We start from the raw sequence: 21,803 nt of genomic DNA, 5'->3' as shown, positions 1-21,803 counted from the left end.
GACTTTTCAACACCCACTTTTTCCTCTCCAATGTATTCTCCAAGCTGCACACAGCAACCTTTAAAAACATATGCATAACTATGCCTTCCCCATGTTACCTATGTTCCCACCACACTGGTCTTCTTCCTGCCCTCAAACACGCTGGTTTGCACCTGCCTGTGAACCTTTGCTCATGTAGTTTTTTGCCTTGGAAATACCTCTCCCAGATCTCAACATAGTTTGTCTCTTTTTCAACATTAAATGTCTCACTTCAAACACCATCTCCTGAAGCGATCTTTATTGATCATTTTGGAGGAGTGACCACTCCCAGTCACTTTCTACCATGTTTTTCTACTTTTTTTTTTTTTTTTTTTGGAGACTGAGTCTCGCTCTGTCGCCAGGCTGGAGTGCAGTGGCCTGATCTCAGCTCACTGCAACCTCTGCCTCCTGGGTTCAAGCAATTCTCTTCCCTCATCCTCCTGAGTAGCTGGAACTACAGGCGTGCACCACCATGTGCAGCTAATTTTTGTATTTTCAGGAAAGACGGGGTTTCACCATGTTGGCCAGGATGGTCTTGATCTCTTGACCTCGTAATCTGCCCGCCTCGGCCTCCCAAAGTGCCGGGATTACAGGCATGAGCCACCGCGCCTGGCCTGTTTTTCTTTTTATTTATTTATTTTTTATTCTCTTTTCTTCTTCTTCTTTTTTTTATTTTGTTTTTGTTTTTCTGTTTTTCTCATAGCATTTTTTATCAGTACCTGAAAAAATTTTCCATTGGGTAACGTATTTGCTGTCTGCGTCCTCCACTAGAATTGTAATTCCTGGGCAAGGATTCTAGTCATTTTCTTCACAACTGAATCCCATTTCCCTGAACAAATATATGAAGAAATTCCCTAAAAACCCTCCATAAGCCTATAATCCCAGCACTTTGGGAGGCTGAGGCAGGTGGATCACCTGAGCTCAGGAGTTCAAGACCAGCCTGGACAACATGGTGAAATCTTGTTTCTACTAAAAATACAAAAAATTAGCTGGACATGGTGGCACGTGCCTGTAACCCCAGCTACTCAGGAGGTTGAGGCACAAGAATCACTTGAACCCATGAAGTAGAGGTTGCAGTGAGCTGAGACAGTGCCACTGCACTCCAACCTGGGTGACAGAGTAAGTTGCTGTTTCAAAAAAACAAAACAAACCAAAAAAACCCTCAACTCCTCATTGCTCTGAAGATCAAGACAAAAATCTTTAATCTGATCCATAGGACTCAAGAGGTTTGGCCCTCTCCAGCTTATCACACATCTACCTCTTTGCTCTAGCCACCCTAACTTTCTTCCACATTTGTCTTTCTTTTTTTTTTTTAGACGGTCTTGCTCTGTCGCCCAGGCTGGAGTGCAGTGACGCAATCTTGACTCCCTAGTAGCTGGGACTACAGGCGCCCGCATGCCCGGCTAACTTTTTTATATTTTTAGTAGAGACTGGGTTTCACCGTGTTAGCCAGGATGTTCTCGATCTGCTGACCTCGTGATCCGCCCCCCTTGGCCTCCCACAGTGCTGGGATTACAGGCGTGAGCCACCGCGCCTGGCCACTTTCTTCCACATTTTCAAAGACACTGGGCTTCTTCCACCTCTGGGCTTTGGCACATGCTATTTCATCTGCCCGAGTCACACAAATTTTCACATGATTGGCTCTTTTCTCCATTCAGCATTCGGGACCAATGACCTCATTGGGCAGGCTTTCCTAATGCCCCATCTGAAGTCACTCCTCATCCTCAGTCACTCTATCCCGTCATCCTCTTTTACTTTCTTCATAACATTTACTACCAACTGAAATTAAAATGTTCATTTCCTTGTTTGTCATCTGCGTCTCCCACAGCATATTAAGTTATATGAGTTCAGAGATTTTGTGTATGTTGTTCACTGCAGTATCCCTGGTGTCTAGGGTGGTGCCTGGCAACCACTAGGCATTCAAATATTTGTCAAATAACTGAATGACTCAAAGAATCTTGGGAGGTAGCAGTTATTATTCCTATTTTATGAACAAGAAAATGAAGGTCCAAAGAGGTTTTCGTTACCTGCCCAAGGACACATAAGCTTGGAAGGGGTAGATCTAGAATGTAAATCCAGACACAGCTCAAAATTGATGTCTCTCTATACTCCAACTCTTTCCCCCCATCCCACTCTTCCTAGTTCTATCATCTGCTTCAGGACTCCTTTGGGAACCTACAAGTTTTGTCACAGATGCCACAGCAGCAAATGTTTCAGCCTATTACATACACACATACATGCAGACATGCACACACACAGACATGCACATAGACACCCATGCACAAATAAAAAACAGCTCTCTTTCCTAGCATAAAACTCATCTCATTTATCTAGATAATTGATTAAATACAACAGAATTCAGACAGGAGTGCCAATAATTACACGAAAAATATTGCCCTGTTGCTAAAGAAATTATTCATTTATTCAAGCACCTATTACTTATTGTGCTCTGAGGATGCCAACAGATGAGGAAAAACAGACCAGGGAGGAGCACATGTCCATTTGGCCAAGGCATATTAGATACACTGTACTTCAGCGCTTCTCAAATAAGGGGCAGAGGAACATCTGCACCCACTCTCCTAAAATATGGATTCCTGGGTCTCATTCTCTGCTGCAGCAGAATTTCTATTTCACTTGAATTTTGCTGTAAAACTATGACTTGGGCACTATGATTAGTCCCACTTTAGGGATGAGAAAACAAGTATGGATAGGTTAAAATGAATTGACCAAGGTCACATAGCTAAGCTAGAAATGAGAACTCAGGCATAATTCCCAAATCCACTCTCTTAGCCCCTCAACATTATACACTTCATTCTAGAGCATTTTAAAGCTCTTTGCCCCAGTACTGAAACATAGAAGACCCTCACTACTCCAAGTGCCGTCCAGCATCATCAGCATCACCTGGGGGTTTGTTAGGAGTGCAAATTCTTGGATCCCACCCCAGATATACTGTTTCGAAATCTGCATCTTAAAAAGACCTCCAGGAAATTTGTGCGCACTTGAAAGCTTGAGAAGTATGCTCCAGATTATTGATTAATGCAAACACAGAAAGCAGAGTAATTGTTGTAACTCCCAGAACCTTTCTAGAGGAGTTTTTCTTGTTAAGCATCTGGTTATTTGACTGAACAACTCAAAGCGCGAGAGGGTGACAGGACTAAATCCTAGTGTCTGCTGCCACCTTGTGGTGAGAAATTCCATCCCAGGCAGAATTTGCTCTTCACCACGAAATAAATGGGGCAATGTTCAAAGGGAGGGGTGGTTCAAGGTCTTCAATTCAGCAATGTACTTTGAGATACCACTACAAAATTCCAAGATGTAATGAAAACCACCCTTGGGGTACATTTTGAGATGTAATGAAAACCACCCTTGGCGTACATTTTGAGATGTCCAAACAACAACTGGCCTTGTCACATGTGTCCCACAGGACACGGAGAACATTCACCAGCTGTAGCTGAGAGCTCTAACAGAAGCTCAACTTGTGTTAATCAACAGATCATTCGTATTCCTATAGGTGCCTTCCCCTTCAGAGGTCAAATATGACTTCTGAATGTGGTGGTCAATTAGTGCATGGGTGGTTTTTTTGTTGTTTTGTTTTGTTTTTTGCGATCCATATGCCAGTGTTGATGCAATCAGATCATCATTTCAGCATTTGCCTTGTTCAAGAATCTGTGAAGTGTTCCACAGAGGTCCATGGAATTTCACACAGCTCAGTCAAATACATCATTGGTGACCTCTGTGAAGCTGTAAACAGGGCCAGTCCCACAAATAATGTCTCTGACACTTGGAAGGGAATAAGGGAAAGGCTCTAAAAATTTCCTACATATTTTATTCCAAATAGCCCACACTTTGACAGTACATTCAGTCACTGGATGATTTTGCATCGAAGTCTGTAAGTTCGAGAACTGAAACAGTCCAAAACGGCTACTACAGGTGAAGTTGACAGCAATGGCCCGACCTCAGCTGTATCTACCAGAACCCTTTAAGATTGCCTATGGAAAAGTTGGACAGTGCCGAAGATTCCAGCAACTCAAGAAGAAAAATGGCTCATTCAAAAGGAAGGGGATAGAAAGGTAGGTAACAGAGATTCATTTCCTTTTCTGTCAAATGAGAGTCTTTGGGTTTGGCATAGTGGCATGTCCTTTTAAGCATTACATTTAAAAATGAGGACTCTGGATGGATTGCTGGGGAGGGTACTGCATTGGATCAAGAAATCTAGTGCGACAATGTAAGGTTCATTTTATGATCAGAAAGGTCTTTATTGTAACAAGGAAAACATTTCCTTTACACTTGAAATTGAGTTTTAATGTGGCATAGGAGACTAAAATAAGTACTGATTCTATGTTGATATTTCAGCATCAGAATTTTAGACATCTCACATCCCATGAAAATACTATTACTTTGAAAAGTCATTAGTGCATTTTTCAAAATATGTCCACGATCAGTGCTTTCTTTTTCCTATCCCAGCAATTTGGGCTGCTGAAATATGTACTAATCACATTTCACTATGGACACATTGTTTAATTTAACATTAAAACTGCCTTAGACCTGCTATTTTTTTGTCAGTGACAAAACCTTACAGACAGGTATGAAACATCCAAAATATAATATATTTTAATTTGGAAAATCAGTGTGGCGATTTATTTTCCAATTTCTTTGCGCTTCTTTCTTACCAGGTCCATGGACTATAGTTCAGACATGTAGAAGTGAGGTGTTTTAATGAGTCCTGGAAGCATCAAAGACCAAGCTTAGGAACTTCCATGGACAAAATAAAATACTGCAGAGATTTCCACTTTCAGTGAAAAGTAGGAGCTCCGGGGGAAGCAATACAACCAAATAAATTCAGTACCAACACAAAAATATTAAAAAACATAAAAAGGGAAGGGTTCTGCTCGTATCAGAAGTTGCAGCAGTTGTATTCCTAGGCTCTGGAGCTAAATCACCTTTGTTAATTACGTTTTAGATAGATTGGAGATGAGAGTGGGGAGGATGGGAATGGGAAACAACTTCTAGAGATTCTGAGACGACTTAGAACTGGGCTTTTAACATGGGTGGTCTTCGAAATTCCTGAATCTTCTGAAATTGTATTTGCGTTGTTCTGTGTCAGAGTATGTATATGTGTGTACATGTTTATAGTAGTAGAATCACTTAAAAATTAAATTATTCTTAAAGGAATCTCAGAGGGCTTTACGGGAGATTTATCCTAGCCCATAAGTTATCTTTGGGCAAATTAGGAAATGGTGCTCCCTCCTCAGGACATTTTACTGCCACCTGCCATAAAATCATTATAATAACTGTACACAAGTCTAACTATGAAATTGAATAGCACCCCCTAGAAGTCGTACATGTACAATTTGCAGAACCCTGCCCTTGGTCCCAGAAGGGAGGCTGCTAGCTTCTCTCTTATTTTGCCCTCTAGTGTGGGCTCTCTCCTTGCCTTTTACATTTTCTGCATTGTTCTGATCCACATGGTAATAAAAAGTATCATTTATTGAATGCATTTTAAGATTCCAAACACATGAATTATTTCCCTTTATTTTCACAATTCTGAAAAGACTATGCCCATTTTCAAATGAGAAGATGAAAGCTTATAGAAGTTACCTAACATGCTCAAGGTCACAGAGTTGGGGATTGTCCCGAGTTGAACCAATACCATTGAACTCCAGTGTCTAGGCTCTCACTGAACTACTCCCCATGTTTCATTACAGAAAAAGGCTGAATGATTTGGGTTCCGTTTAGAACAGTGTTTTCCTGGAGAGTAGTACATATGCTACTGATGATGGTACATGAGGTATTTTAGGTAATATATGAAGAACATTGTTAATGGTTATAAATTTGTTTTAATCCATATTAGAAATATATGTTATATATTTAATATAATGTAATAGCATAATATAAAACCTAGGATTTCACCCAGAGAAATGAAGACTTATGTTCATACAAAACCTATACACAAATGCTTATAGCAGCTTTATTCATAATAGCCCCAAACTGGAAACAACCCAAATATCCTTCAATTAGTGAGTAGTTAAACAAAGTGTGGTACATTCATATAATGGAGTATTACTCAGCAATAAAAAGATATGAACAATTAATACACAAAACCTGGATGAATGCTCAGAGAATTATGCTGAGTGAAAAAAGCGTATCTCAAAATATTACATGATGTATATTTCCATTTACATAACATTCTTGAAAGGACAAGAATTACACACACAGAAGACAGATTCGTGGATGCCGGTTTAAGAAAGGGGGGACCACTGCTTTTGGTGTATTAGACATGAAGTCCCTGCCCATGCCTATGTCCTGAATGGTATTACCTAGGTCTTCTTCTAGGGTTTTTATGGTTTTAGGTCTAACATTTAAGTCTCTAATCCATCTTGAATTAATTTTCGTATAAGGAGTAAGGAAGGGATCCAGTTTCAGCTTTCTACTTATGGCTAGCCATAAGTAGAAAGCAACGGCAACAAAAGCCAAAATTGACAAATGGGATCTAATTAAACTAAAGAGCTTCTGCACAGCAAAAGAAACTACCATCAGAGTGAACAGGCAACTTACAGAATGGGAGAAAATTTTTGCAATCTACTCGTCTGACAAAGGGCTAATATCCAGAACCTATAAAGAACTCAATCAAATTTACAAGAAAAAAACAAACAACCCCATCAAAAAGTGGGCAAAGGATATGAACAGACAGTTCTCAAAAGAAGACATTCATACAGCCAGCAGACACATGAAAAAATGCTCATCATCACTCGCCATCAGAGAAATGCAAATGAAAACCACAATGAGATACCATCTCACACCAGTTAGAATGGCAATCAAGAAAAAATCAGGAAACAACAGGTGCTGGAGAGGATGTGGAGAAATAGGAACACTTTTACACTGTTGGTGGGACTGTAAACTAGTTCAACCGTTGTGGAAAACAGTATGGCGATTCCTCAAGGATCTAGAGCTAGAAATACCATTTGACCCAGCCATCCCATTACTGGGTATATACCCAAAGGATTATAAGTCATGCTGCTATAAAGACACATGCATACGTATGCTTATTGTGGCACTATTCACAATAGCAAAGACTTGGAATCAACCCAAATGTCCATCAGTGACAGACTGGATGAAGAAAATGTGGCACATATACACCATGGAATACTATGCGGCCATAAAAAAGGATGAGTTCGTGTCCTTTGTAGGGACATGGATGCAGCTGGAAACCATCATTCTCAGCAAACTATCGCAAGAACAGGAAACCAAATACCGCATGTTCTCACTCATAGGTGGGAATTGAACAATGAGATCACTTGGACTCGGGAAGGGGAACATCACACACTGGGTCCTATTGTGGGGAGGGGGGAGAAGGGAGGGATAGCATTAGGAGATATACCTAATGTAAATGATGAGTTAATGGGTACAGCACACCAACATGGCACATGTATACATATGTAACAAACCTCCACGTTGTGCACATGTACCCTAGAACTTAAAGTATAATTTAAAAAAATTAAATTAAAAAAACAAAAGAAAGGGGGGACCAGTGGAAAGTGGGTGTGGCTATAAAACATGAGGGATCCTGGTGTTACTGGAAATGTTCTGTATCCTGACTGTATCAATGTCAACATGCTGGTTGTGAAAATATAGTTTTGCAAAATGTCACCATTTGGGAAAACTAGGTAAAGAGCACACAGAATCTCCCTGTATTTCTTTCTTTCTTTTCTTTCTTTCTTTTTTTTTTTTTTTTTGAGATGGAGTCTCGCTCTGTCACCCAGGCTGGAGTGCAGTGGTGTGATCTTGGCTCACTGCAAACTCTGCCTCCCGGGTTCACGCCATTCTCCCGCCTCAGCCTCCCGAGTAGCTGGGACTACAGGCACCCGCTACCACGCCCGGCTAATTTTTTGTGTTTTTAGTAGAGACGGGTTTTCACCGTGTTAGTCAGGATGGTCTGGATTTCCTGAGCTCGTGATCCGTCCGCCTCGGCCTCCTAACGTGATGGGATTACAGGCTTGAGCCACCGCGCCCGGCCCCCTCCCTCTGTTTCTTACAACTGCATGTGAAACTATAATGATCTCGACATTAAAATTTTAATTTTAAAAAATACCGAAATTTCATGGGTATTATTACTTGGAGTGAAGCTAACAAAAAATAGTTAATTGAGGAAGAACATTAGGTAATAATTGTATCACGGTATAGGTGATATTCTAGCATAGTGATTAACAACACAGACCTCAGAATCAGATAATCTGGACATAAATTATATTTAACCTCTCCAAGCTTTAATTTCTTCATGTGTGAAGTAGAGATGAGAACATAAAGATTAAATTATATTATACACATGAAAGCACTTGGAAGAGTGTTTAGCACACAGAAAGCTATCAGGAAATGTTGTCTATTGTTTAGTCTATTGCATATAATAAAATATGCCAAAATTATGAAGATGGTACACGTAGTCGCTATATATGAATTTATAGTATGTTATCTAAATGAGTGTTTTATGTAAATGCAGTATTTATGGGGCCTTGGAGTTTACTCCTTATTGACTACCCTAGCAGACTCTCTCATCTTCTGTTACTTTCACTTTGAAACTGCCAAATCTAGCAAAAACTATCTCAAACTATCATTGAAATAAGATTGCCAATTTGCCAATGTAAGTTCATGGATTCCAACAGTCAGACCTGGATTAAAGTCTGCATTCAGTCCTTGGTCAATTAATTTAACCTATGTCTCAGTTTACTCATAAGTAAAATGAAGCTAATAATATAACCTACCTCTAACAGTATTGTGTTTAAATTAAATGGCAGCCAGATTACTATAATTTGATAACAAAACACCAAGTAGTTGCTTTGGCTTTATTTTTCTGTGATTTGATTCTTGGTCTTCAATTTCATTTTTTTTTCTGAATTGTATAATTGGTTCACATTTGAGGTTTGTGTTTTAATGATTCAAATTATTCATTTTTAACTTTTCAGTTTCCCTAATATGAGTCATTTTTATTTTGTTTAGATGGCATAGAGCTGTGTCTACCAACTTACTAAAACAAAATGTATTGGTCCCTAAAGAGGAGTCATCCAGTGATAGTGACATGGGATTTCATGAAAGTCAACAAAATCAGAAAAGAAATTTGATGACGAAAGTGAAGACTGCTTTTGGGAGGATGCTGTCCTACAAGTGTAGAAGCAAGCTAGCAAGTACCAGCAAAGAGGGCTCCACTGACCATAAGGAAGCCCTACTGTCAAACATGCAGAGCCTTCTCCCTAGGATTGTCAAGGAGCTTCCATCTCCCAAGTTATTTACAGCAAAAATGAGAAAGCTTTCAGAGAATGGTAATCAAATTCGGGCAATTTGTCACTGGGTTGAGGCCAAGAGGAAGAGTGAAATTAGGATGGATTATCTTGCTACAAAAGTATGGCAGCCCTGAGGAGCTTGTCTGAAATGCAGAATCTCAGGCTCTACCTGGGACCTTCTGAGTCAGAAGCCACACTTTAGCAAGATCCTCAGTTGGCTTGTATGTTCATACTGTGTGTGTGTGTGTGTGTGTGTGTGTGTGTGTGTGTGTGTTTTAGATGGAATCTCGCTCTATCACCCAGGCTGTAGTGCAGAGGCATAATCTCGGCTCACTGCAACCTCTGCCTTCTGGGTTCAAGCAATTTTCCTCTCTCAGCCTCCTGAGTAGCTGGAACTACAGGAGTGTGCCACCACACCCAGCTAGATTTTGTATTTTTACTAGAGATAAGGTTTCACCCTGTTGGCCAGGCTGGTCTTGAACTCCTGACCTCAGGTGATCCATTTGCCTTGGCCTCCCAAAGTGCTGGGATTACAGGTGTGAGCCCCATGCCTCACCTTGTTCATACCTTTTGAGAAGCACTGAATTGGATTGCCTTAGAGGTTCCTCCCAGTTCAATTAAACAGCTTTCTAATCAGTTTAAAATCACTTTTTATTTAAATATATGTGTGTGTATATTCATATATACATTATATATAATTTATATATATATGAAAATCAAACTCAAGCGGGATTTTTAGTTTTGTTTCTGGAAAAAGTAGTGATGCAGACTTTCACATGGCTACTTCTAACAGTGGAGGGGGTAGTGGAAATTAAATGAAAAAAATGTATAACTGGTAAGTCATAAAGAATGCTCACTTTTATTGCATCTACTTTCTATGTACTGTGTGGAAGAATCAATATTTGAACTGTTAATTTTAAGTCGTTTTTGCAACTAGTAATAATGCCATTTGGCATCCTATGGGTCATGACTAACAATACTACCAATGTTTGCATTCTCATCTGTAGCTTTTCAAAAAATAAATGGAGTCTAGGCCGGGAGCAGTGGCTCACGCCTGTAATCCCAGCTCTTTGGAAGGCTGAAGCAGGTGGATCACTTGAGCCCAGGAGTTTGAGACCAGCCTGGGCAACCTGGTGAAACCATCTCTACCAAAAATATTTAAAAAAAAATTAGTCAGGCATGGTGGCATGTGCCCGTAGTCCCTACTAGGGGAGCTGAGGTGGGCGAATCGCTTGAATCTGGGAGGCAGAGATTGCAGTGAGCTGAGATTGTGCCACTGCACTCCAGCCTGGGTGACAGAAAGAGACCCTGTCTCAAAAAAAAAAAAAAAAAAAAAAAAGAGAAGAAAGAGTCTATTTTTATAGCACTTTTATATTTACAGAAAAATTAAACAGAAAATGTAGAGTTCCCATGTATACCTTCCCTTCCCTGATCCCCACAGCTCCTATTATTAACATCTTGCCTTAGTGTGGTACATTTACAATCGATGAACCAATATTAATATATTATTATTATTAACTGAAGTTGTAGTTTACATTATGGTTCCCCCTTTATATTGTGCAGTTCTGTGGGATTTGACAAATACCTACTTTTATGTCATACCCTGTCATAACATGCATCCACCATTACAGTATCATACAGAATAATTTCACTGCTTTATATATCCTCTGTAGCTTTTTAATGTCCTTCACAGCACAGAATCAGGAAACACACAGCCCTTATAGTGTATGTAAATATACATACAACTTCACATTTTACACACCATGATCAGGCAACAAAACTGATGTGTGCTTTTCCCAGGGAAAAAAAAAAAAAAATCTTGGTGGTTTCCAGCCGACTAATTTCAAACAAACTCTCTGTTCTGGAAAAAGCAGTCACTAATACAAGCATCCAAGCATCTAGCAATTACCTGGTATGGATTGAGCTGTGTATTTCTGTTGAAAATAACAAAGAGGATATGCTTCTATATTGCTGGGGCTGGAATTGAAGAATCCAGCAGAAAACAGAGGATCAAATTTCTACTCTTAATCTGTGCACTGGTTTATTTTTGTCTTAGTTGGAATAACAAATATCAACTAAGATTTCTCCAGAAAATATACTCATCCCTTAGGATGTAGCTCAAACATTAATACCCTTTGTTGTAGCCCAAAATCAGTTGCTCTTCCCCGCTGACCTTCAAAACATGTTTTTATATATTTAACAAATATCTGCTAAGTACTTATTATATGACAGCCACAATATTTGGGATAGAGTAGCACATAAAACAGCCATGGTCCCTGCCTCATGGAGTTATAGCATAGAGGGGCTTTCAAACATGCAGAAAATTACATTTGTTCCAAAGGAGCACAGGATGCTATTGAAAGAAATCATGGGTGCTCTAACTTTAGGGGAGGGGTCTCAGGAAAGGCTTCCCCAAGGAAGGGACAATTAAATTGAGATCTGAAGGATGTCTAAGACATAAGGATGGCTTACACAAGGTGGAGGGAGGAGAACAGTTTCCCAGGAATAAGGGAGAGCATGTTCAAGTCACAATATCAAGAGATCACCAGGCACAATTTAGCAATGAAAGAAATCCAGCAGAGGTTGGAACACAGAGAGCTAAGGAGAGGCTGGTTGAATTAGGTAGTAAGGGTGTCTGTCATAGGACACATTGAGAATTTTTAACTTTCTTCTAAGGGTGATAAGAAACCATTGGGTACTTTCAAGCTGGGGATTTATATAATCTGATTTGCATTCTTAAAAGATAGCTTTGGCTGCATAGTGTAGATTGGATTGGATGAGGGTAAGTGCAAATGCAGGAAGAACAATAAGCACCCGTACATTGTTTCAGGCAAGGAATGACATTAGCTTGGATTAGTCATGACAGTGGGAATGGGGAGATAAAGGGAGAAATAAGCATAGATAGAAGTTACAAGATTTGGGGAAGAGTTGGACAGTGAAGGGTGGGGGAGAGGGAAGAATTTCTGGATTGACCACTTGCTTTGAAGGTGGAGGCATCATTCACTAAGATAAGGAGCAATGGACCTGGATTGAAAAATAAGTCATGAGTCTGGCTAGACTTGCTGACTTGAGGTCCCTGCCGAATAGCCAAGTGGAGGTGTCAAGTAGGCTAATGTATTCTCTGAGGGTCCCAGAGAAGTCCTTATCAGTAGACTTTAAGCAACAAGATGATTTTAGGTGTGCACACAGCATGAAGGAACAGTATAACACACAGCAAATTGCAAACACCCTTTCCCCAATGCTGTCATCAAGGAAAATGTCTCATTTAGTGACCCCCTTTTTTAAGAAAAACAGAGTAGCTGTAGTCCCAGCTACTCGGGAGGCTGAGGCAGGAGAATAGCTTGAACCCAGGAGGTGGAACGTGCAGTGAGCCGAGATCACGCCACTGCACTCCAGCCTAGGTGACAGAGGAAGACTCCGTCTCAAAAGAAAAAACAAAAAGAAAAAGAAAAAGACAGTAATCTTAGGTTTAGTGCCTTCTGCAAAAAATAACATAGCTTTGTTTTTAGCATAGTGATTTTAATGCCTATTTATGATACTAGTCTTAAATTTATGGTAGTGTTTTAAAGTTTCCTTTATAAATACATTTATTGAGTTAAGCACTGAATTGATATGTTTTAAAATGTTAAGGAATCCAAGGTTCCCTGGATATAGGAAAGATGAATCAATGATATGTAAATGACTGAGTCTTGAGCCACATTTCTTGAAAATAGAGAGAAAATTTGCTTTAATCCACAATGAATACCCAAGGGAGGGTCTTGCATAGTAGAGGATTACTTTTCTAATTCCACAATGGTTCAGGGGAAAAACTTAAATCTCGAAGAGAGAGAGAGGTGGCTACCTTGTCAAAGACGGGTTGGTGTCCACTGAGGTCATGACCATAACAAAAGGCAAATGTTTGCAGGAGAAAATGTAAGATTGGGAAGAGCAAATCCATTTTTTATTTTTAACTCTAAAGAAAAAAAGCCACTGAAGCAGCATGTGATGCTATCTTCTAAGAATACTGTATTTTTAATAGGAAAAATGTGTTCCTCATTGTGATCCTTACAGATTCCTTTTTCCCCCTTTCTCTAAGCGACTATACAACTTGATGTTGTAGAGGCAGAGACAGAGGAGATAACCCAGGGAAATACACTCCTTCGGGCCAGGAGAACCACCAAGCGGTTATCTGTGACGTCTCTTCCTTCAGGACTACAAAAGGTAAAACGCTAAACAAATTTGCCTCTAAAGACTTACATATAACTCAATGTTTAGAGATTTTGTGAAAACCAAGTTCTGTCCTACCATAAGTCCTCCACGATAAGCCTTTAAATCTGCTGCTTCTGTCTCCTCTCCAAGAATTTAGGGTACTCTTTGGGTCAGATTCTTCTACTTCTATGCTCAAACTGTTCAGCTTCTACTACATCTGGGCAACAGTGGAGTTTGGATATTTGTAACTGACTTTCTCACTCTTCAAATGTTAGTATATTAGCATTCTGGCCTATCTGTGCATACTATGTGGAGTGGAACTCATTACTGTCCAATGCAACTTTCTGTGAAGATGCAAGTATACATTGTCCAATATAGTAGCTGTTAGCCACACTGAAATGTGGTCAGTGCAATTGAGGAACTGAATTTTTAATCTTAATTTTCATTGAAATTAAAATGTAAATAGCCATATGTACAACACAGAAAATGCAGTGTAGATGATCTAGGACTCTCCAAACCAATGCTTTTACTTATCCATAGGTATGCATGGGTTTTTGTGTGTGTTTGTTTTGAGGCAGAGTCTCGCTCTGTAGCTCACCCAGGTTGGAGTGCAGTGGCACAATTTTGGCTCACTGCAACCTCTGTCTCCTGGGTTCAAGCGATTCTCTTACCTCAGCCTCCTATCTAGCTGGGACTACCGGCATGCACAACCATGCCTGGCTAATTTTTGTAGTTTTAGTAGAGACAGGGTTTCACCATGTTGGCCAGGCTCGTCGCGAACTCCTGGTCTCAAGTGATCCACCTGCCTTGGTCTCCCAAAGTGCTGGAATTACAGATGTAAGCCACCGTGACCGGCCATGCATGTATGTTTGATCCTAAATTGCCCAGTCTGTTTTTCAAAAATAGAACCATGGACTATTATTATTTTAGATATAAGACTTACCTTAAAGCTATGTTCCAAACTCTGTTCTAAGTGCTTTAAAAATATCAAGTTGGATAATGCTTACAACAGCCCTATAATGTAGGTAGCAATATTATCCTTATTTTAGGGATGGTACTGAGAGTTTAAGTAATTTGCCCATGTAAGTGACAGAGCCAAGTTTCAAACCCAGGAAGACCTGGCTCTAGAGTCCTTAGTAGTAATTGCTATGCTATAGACTAACTGTACTGTCCAAATATGCTAGTCAATAGCTGAATGTCACTACCTATGTTAATTAAAATTAAATAAAATTAAAAGTTCAGTTCCCCAGTTGCACTAGCTACGTTTCAAATGGCCAATAATTGCACCTAGTTAGTGGCTGTCCTATACAGCACAGATAGAGCACAGCACATTTCCATCTTCACAGAAAGTTCCACTGAACAGTACTGCTCTGGAACACCACTGTCAGAGTGCACTGATATTAGTTTTGAATTTTTGCCTTTTGTGTGCTAGGTTCGTATTTAGTGTGCCCATATTACGTTTTAGGCAGTTTGTAGGTTTGGGGTGGGGAGTATAGGGTGATCCAATGGACATGGTCTTGCTTCTGTGGAACTTACAATCAAATAGAGGAGATACACATTAAACCATAGTGCCACACAGCAGTATTCTTTTGAACAAATGTTGCTGGAACAAGTGGGCATTCATATAGGAAAAAAATGAAAAATTGATCCCTGTCTCACACCATATACAAAAATTAATTTCTGTTCAGTTATAGATTTAAGTGGAAAAGGCAGAAACCTTAAAACTCCTGTAGGACAATAAGAATATCTTCATGACTTCAGCATAAAGACTTCTTAGGACACACATAACACTAACCATAAAGATAAAGATGGGGCAATTTGGCTATAATTAAGAATTTCTTTCCATCAAATGGTGTTAGATCAGAGGTTGTCAACTAGCTATGAAAATGGTTTGTTTAGCCCTCAGAATGTTCTCAAAAATATATTTGAATTGGCTGGGTGTGGTGGCTCATGTCTATAATCCTGGCACTTTTGAAGGCTGGTGAGGGAGGATCACTTGAGCTCAGGAGGTTGATACCAGCCTGGGCAACATGGCAAAACCCCACCTCTACAAAAAAATATAAAAATTAGCTGAGCATGGTGGTGTACACTTTTAGTCCCAGCTCCTCGGGAGGCTGAGGTGGGAGGATCACTGGAGCCTACAGAGGTTGAGGCTTTAGTGAGCCATGATCATGCCACTGCTCTCCAGCACAGGCAACAGAGTGAGACCTCATCTTAAAATCTATATATGTATTTGAATTAGTTGTCCACATTTAAAAATTAGGATATTTCAAATAAAATTCTGGGTTTTCCACTTTCTTTTGAAAAATAAAAAGATTTGAAAATACTAGGACAATTCCTCAAGGCAACAAGCAGGAGCTGCACCAAGGTACTGCAGGAGGTGTGTTCTCTTCAGTCCATACCAGCCCCAATTAGTCCTGCTTTACAAAACTTGCCTAGGCACTAGATTTTGCCATAGTTGTATTCCATAAACACAGACATAATGTAGTAACTGCCAAGTATGCTAGTATGCTAGGTGCTTAACAGGAAAAAGTACTGGATTTTATGAAAGAGAAAAAAGAGGGGTCTTACTTTAGCTAGATCAGGGAAGATTCTGCAAGTGACATTTGAGCTGGGCAAGCTGGCAGGGTAGCAGTGGTTCAGCAGACTCCATATGTAAAGGCAAAGGGTAGGACCCAGATCTGGTCCCATATCCTACTTTGTGTAGGTCTCACAATAGTCCTAATGTGAATTATTAAGCACAAGGGGAAGGAAGAGTAAACTCAGTAAGACTAAAAAGGGCGTATTAGCTTGGAGCCATGACCTGGGAATGATTTCCAATTGCAACACTATTAGGACAGGTACTTGTAACCAGTAAGCCAGGGATAATGGGAAAAGTATCAGGCATGGGGTGAAAAGAACCCAGAGCTTTCTTTTTATGTTTGAAGATATGACTGCCATGAAAATAAGGAAACCTGCAGAAACGAGACCAAATTAACAACTAGATTCACTGATAATGAGCTTTCTGGGGCACTGGTCCACAACGGCCCCACACTGTCACTGTGCCCGGCAGCTGCAGAGGCAATTTCTTCTTCTTCCCCTTATGAAGACCTGCTTTTTTCCTGATGCTGTATATTCTTTCAGAGTCAGACAATCTCATTTCTCTGCACCCTATAGATCTCTTCAAAGAGAGCTCTGGGCACAAAGAAGATACTTGGGTGTGGAGAATAATATGAATACAGCCTCCAATCCAATATTGTTATGTGGCAAATGTTCAGTTTATAAGAGAATGTCCCGAAGGTGAGAACTCTTGTTAAAGCACCATCACAAAAATAACGTTGGTAGTTCCTAATCTGATGTATTTTGCATTTTTACCATAGGGGCCATATTCACCAAAAAAGAGACCACACTTTCCAGCACTTAAAAAGAAGAAGCATGGCATGAAAAACATCCTTCGAAAATCAGATTTGACAGTAGGAAAGCTTCAAATGCAGGTAGTGGACAAAGGCTTTTAACTTTTGAATCTCAGAAGCATCAGAGAACCAGGCTTAACCAAACGCACAGCCCTATTAGACAGCATGGGTGGGATGAAATTAATGATTAGCATTAAGAAATAATGTTAGTAGGGGGGCATTCTGAAAGTGGCTAAAGGATTGCTAAGGACACCTAGGATGATGCTGTGTACCTGATAAATATTAAATGAATTCAATTAAAGTGAAGGCATATACATAGGTTTCTTTTCAGAAGAACTGAGATCGTCTTTATCACTGGGTGGTAAATGTACGCTTTCAAGCTCCATTTGCTATGACTTGAATTAGAATAATATTTTAAGACTTGCAAAATGTCCACCAGTTCCAGAACTCTTCTCTTGGGAAAAGCAACTATCCCTTTGATTTTGACAAGGCTTTCCAAAACATGGCTACATTTCTTGGTATTTATCTGTCATAGGTGGATGACCTCATAGAAACCGTGACCGATAAATCCATGAAGCTATTGGCCCAAAGACATGCTGAGCTTCAACGGTGTGAGTTTCTGGGGGATGAAATTCTTCAGTCTTCTAAACAGTTCCAGAGGATATCCAAGAGAACCAAGAGGAAGTATAAATTTAAAAATGTGTGTTTCCCATGTACCTGCTGCTGCTGCTTCTGACTTTGTTCCTGATTCTTTAAAACTTATCTTCCCTAGGCTGGGCGTGGTGGCTCACGCCTGTAATCTCAGCACTTTGGGAGGCCGAGGCAGGCAGATCCTTTGAGGTCTGGAGTTCAAAACCAGCCTGGCCAACATGGTGAAACCCCATCTCTACTAAAAATACAAAAATTAGCCAGGTGTGGTGGCAGGCGCCTATAATCCCAGCTATTTGGGGGGCTGAGACAGGAGAATTGCTTGAACCTGGGAGGCAGAGGCTGCAGTGAGCCGAGATTGCACCACTGCACTACAGCCTGGGTGACAGCGCAAGACTCCATCTCAACAATAAATAAATAAAAGTTATCTTCCAAGAGACTCTTATCTTTACTTAATCCTGAAAAAATCTCTCTAGTGAATTAATCAACGGGGGTGGGGATGGGGAGACAGCATTTAAAAAAAATTCTACCCAATAGTCCTTTAAAAAATAAGTATCTTTTTTGAAAAACTGGTATTTGTCTGGGGCACAGTGGCTCATGCCTATACTCCCAGCACTTTGGGAGGCTGAGGTGGGTGGATCACGTGAACCCAGGAGTTTGAGACCAGCTTGGGCAATATAGTGAGAATCTGTTACTACAAAAAACTTTTAAAAATTAGCTGGGTATGGTGATGTGTTGCCTGTAGTCCCAGCTACTCGGGAGGCTGACATAGAATAATTGCTTAAGCCTGGGAGGTCAAGGCTACAGTGAGCTGTGATCAAGCCACTACAATCCAGCCTGGATGACAGGGCAAGACCCTGTCTCAGAAAAGAAAAAAAAAATTGATTTTTAATTCTGAGTCAATATAGGCAAATTGTTGTTTCATAATTTTTACTAATAATGGAAAATAGAAACATTTGTCACAGCATAGCAATTCTGCAAAGAAATTTCTCCCATGACTTGCCAGATGAAATTAGAGGAAGTATTTATAGGTATTATGACACTTTTAATATGACTATAACTGCGCTAATTTTAAACTTTCATTTTTAAGATAAAAATTATTATTAAAATTACAAAAATATAACATCATTAAGGTATGATTCATGCAAAGTGTCATGTTTCTTAACTAAAATAAATGGTAAGGATGGAGCCGAACAAGTATTACACGTGTAATGAAATACTTAAGAAAATCACAAGTGATTCAGCCTTAGCTTAATTTTTAAAAAGATAATAAATTATTTATGCAAGACAATCTTTTTTTTTTTTAGATGGAGTTTCACTCTTATTGCCCAGGCTGGAGTGCAATGGCGCGATCTTGGTTTACCGCAACCTTTGCCTCCTGGGTTCAAATGATTCTCCTTCCTCAGCCTCCTGAGTAGCTGGGATTATAGGCAGGTGCCACCATACCCGGCTAATTTTGTATTTTTTTTAGCAGAGATGGGGTTTCTTCGTGTTGGTCAGGCTGGTCTCGAACTCCTGATCTCAGGTGATCTGCCTGCGTTGGCCTTCCAAAGTGCTGGGATTACAGACGTGAGCCACCGCGCCTGGCCTATGCAAGACAATCTTAACAAACTATTTACTTCAAACAACTCTTCACTTTATCAGTACATTGTTTTCTACTGAAAATGATTCTTAAAGAACAAAACAGTAGAGAAAAGAGATCAACAAAACATTTGAGAATTATATTCCTCACATATTAAGGCGAGATATAGAAACTAATGCGCATTATTTTACTTTGCATCTTATAATTACCTCTCATACCAGTGACTTTTAACAGCCTGGAACCTCTCTATACAATAAGCATACACCACAAACATTTTGCATGTAATTTCACAGATTCATAGCCCTCCTAAACCCTCTTCATAGACTCCATTTTCAGAAGTGTAACCATTTCCAGAAATTGGCCCATTTTCCCATGTACATCCTAGAAATGCCAACTTCTAACAATTTTCAACTTATTTTGTAAGCCAATCAATGTTACCAGTTAAAAACTACCTGGAATATTAATGAGCACAAACATATCCAGCTTAAAAGCATTTTATTAAGCATTTTTGGATGTTGCTTCCTACCACTTAAGAATAAAAAAATGCATTTTAATAAAAACAAATCTATACTGAAGTCATTTTCCTTTGTGTGAGGAAATATGAATGAAATACACATTCATATTTAAAAACAGAGTATTTTACTGCCAAAACTTTAAATATCTCAAGAGCACACCACATTTTAAACACATTATGGTCACGTAGCTATTTCAATATTCCTGGGAGTGGTGGGCGATTAGCCTGTCTATGGCTTAGGATCTGTTTCCATGCTTGCTTCCTGAGCGTCTTCTACCTCTGAGAGTTTTTCATCATCTGTAATTGAGAAGGAAACATAAAACCTTAGTCAAGTTTGCCTATGTTTTATATTCAATGAACACATGAAAACATGTTTATCCTGTATTAGCCAATACAATTAAAGCAAAGATGGCTACTAGTTGAATCAAACTTTCAAATTTATGTGATAGATTTCACTTTAAAAAAAAAAATCTGGGCAGGGTCTGGTGGCTCACACCTGTAATCCCAGCACTTTGGGAGGCCGAGGCAGGTGGATCATTAGAGGTCAGGAATTCAAGACCAGCCTACCCTACATGGTAAAACCCCATCTCTACTAAGAATACTAAAATTAGCTGGGCGTGGTTGCATGCACCTGTAATTCCAGCTACTCGGGAGGCTAAGGCATGAGAATCACTTGAGCCTGCAAGGAGGGAATTGCAGTGAGCCAAGATTGTGTCACTGCACTCCAGCCTGGGTGACAGGAAGACTGTCTCAAAAAAAAAAAAAAAAAAAAAAACTGGGTCTTAGGCTATTCTTTAAAACAATCAAAAGATCAGGTAATACAAAAATTTCTAACTGTCTACAGTGAATATAAAGAGCAAGTCTCCAGTTCTCCAAAGTACCCACCACTCAGTGGGTATGCAAATGTTCTTATGTACTGATTCCTTATTATTGCCTGCCTGGGTCCTGAGTTATTACATTATAGTAATCAACTACAGTGAACCAAGAAAGATTCCAAATCTATCATCCTTGAATTTTTCTTAATTTAAACCACTATGTCTATCTTTAAATCCTATATTACCACAAATTATGACTTTTCTACATATATTCAAGAAAGTTGAACTTGAGTACCTTCTAACGTCATCCAGCTATATTGTTCAGAAATAGAAGGTATACTCTCTCTCCAAGATATATATTTCAAAAGATACATTCCTGGGTCATTTAAAAAATCTTCATAAACATTTATTTTGAGACTATTTCTACTTACTTTCCAATGTTTGCTGAAGTTCATGGATGGTACTAAGAAGAACGTGAAACTGTTTCCGTCTCAATTCCAGCTGTGTTAACAAGAAAAAAATTTATACAAATGATGACCTATATATATAGATATATAGACAGACAGATAGATCACAAAGGCTAAATATATGTGCAAATACCTTATCTTCAACACTTTCTTTAATGTGTGAAAGATGCTCTAATTCTTTTCCCAGAGCCTCTAGTTCCCTGGAAATAAAACAGTGTTACATTTTGCTGAATGGGGGAAAGAGATTACAATTAATACCTAACTTTTTAGTTACTAGATAGGATTTTTAAAATAAAAAAAAAAAAGACTTATAAGGAGTTATAACACTCCATTATGGTGAAACTTCTGAAGCTGGGGATGATTTCTTCTTAACTTCTAAATATGGACTTACTTTCATTAAAATTACATTTTTGGATACATTTTTAAAGTACAGAAAAACACAGATAATAAAATAACAAGACCCAAGAAATGATACATATTGTGAAGCTTAACTTCAAGGGTTTTTTTTTTTTTTGGTAAAAGAAATAAAACATTGCCAATTAACTCGAAATATCCTTTGAATCTTACCTCTAGACCTCTATCCTGGGCTGTTTTATCTCCTCTACCTCCCACTCAGGCAACTACTATATCATTCTAATTCTTTTTTATGCATATACTTGTATCTCTGAATAATATACAGTATTGGTATATAATATTTGAAAGGGGGTTCTAACTTTTATAAATGGTTATTATTCTTTGTTTCAGGACTGTAGTAATAATTTAAAATTTATTATGTGTCTTTTCACTGACTATGTTTTGAGAGCTGTGTTTTAAAAGGGCATAACTAGTTTATTCTTTTTAACTGAAATTCAGTATTTTAATATATGAAGACCATATTCTATTTGTCCATTGTGCTATTGATGCATAT

General features: G+C 39.2%; 2 protein-coding genes across 8 annotated transcripts in view; one reads left to right on the top strand and one right to left on the bottom strand.

The window, feature by feature from the left end:
• Positions 1-1,494: 1,494 nt before the first annotated feature.
• Positions 1,495-17,606, top strand: C2H3orf49 (chromosome 2 C3orf49 homolog). Its single transcript, XM_031662923.1, has 5 exons — positions 1,495-4,088; positions 9,010-9,329; positions 13,366-13,490; positions 16,838-16,951; positions 17,406-17,606. The coding sequence occupies exons 1-5, from the start codon at positions 3,964-3,966 to the stop codon at positions 17,604-17,606; spliced, it is 885 nt and encodes a 294-aa protein (XP_031518783.1). The 5' UTR covers positions 1,495-3,963.
• Positions 17,607-19,578: 1,972 nt separating this feature from the next.
• The window catches only part of THOC7 (THO complex 7), a 30,000-nt gene continuing 27,775 nt past the window's right edge, over positions 19,579-21,803 (bottom strand). For 6 of the 7 annotated variants that reach the window (XM_009200403.3, XM_021934273.2, XM_031663222.1 and 3 more), the window contains exons 6-8: positions 21,030-21,096; positions 20,861-20,930; positions 19,581-19,911 (exon numbers count right to left, since the gene is read on the bottom strand). In XM_009200403.3, coding sequence (XP_009198667.2) covers positions 19,844-19,911; positions 20,861-20,930; positions 21,030-21,096 — 205 coding nt within the window. In that variant the 3' untranslated portion in view covers positions 19,581-19,843. Of the gene's footprint in view, positions 19,912-20,860; positions 20,931-21,029; positions 21,097-21,803 lie in introns of all 7 variants that reach the window. The other variant, XM_021934272.1, reaches the window with a different exon arrangement.

This window comes from Papio anubis, chromosome 2 (assembly GCF_008728515.1).
Source record: "Papio anubis isolate 15944 chromosome 2, Panubis1.0, whole genome shotgun sequence".
Lineage (NCBI taxonomy): Eukaryota > Metazoa > Chordata > Mammalia > Primates > Cercopithecidae > Papio > Papio anubis.
The sequence above is the reverse complement of the archived record's forward strand: the minus strand, read 5'-3'. Positions and strand labels throughout refer to the sequence as shown.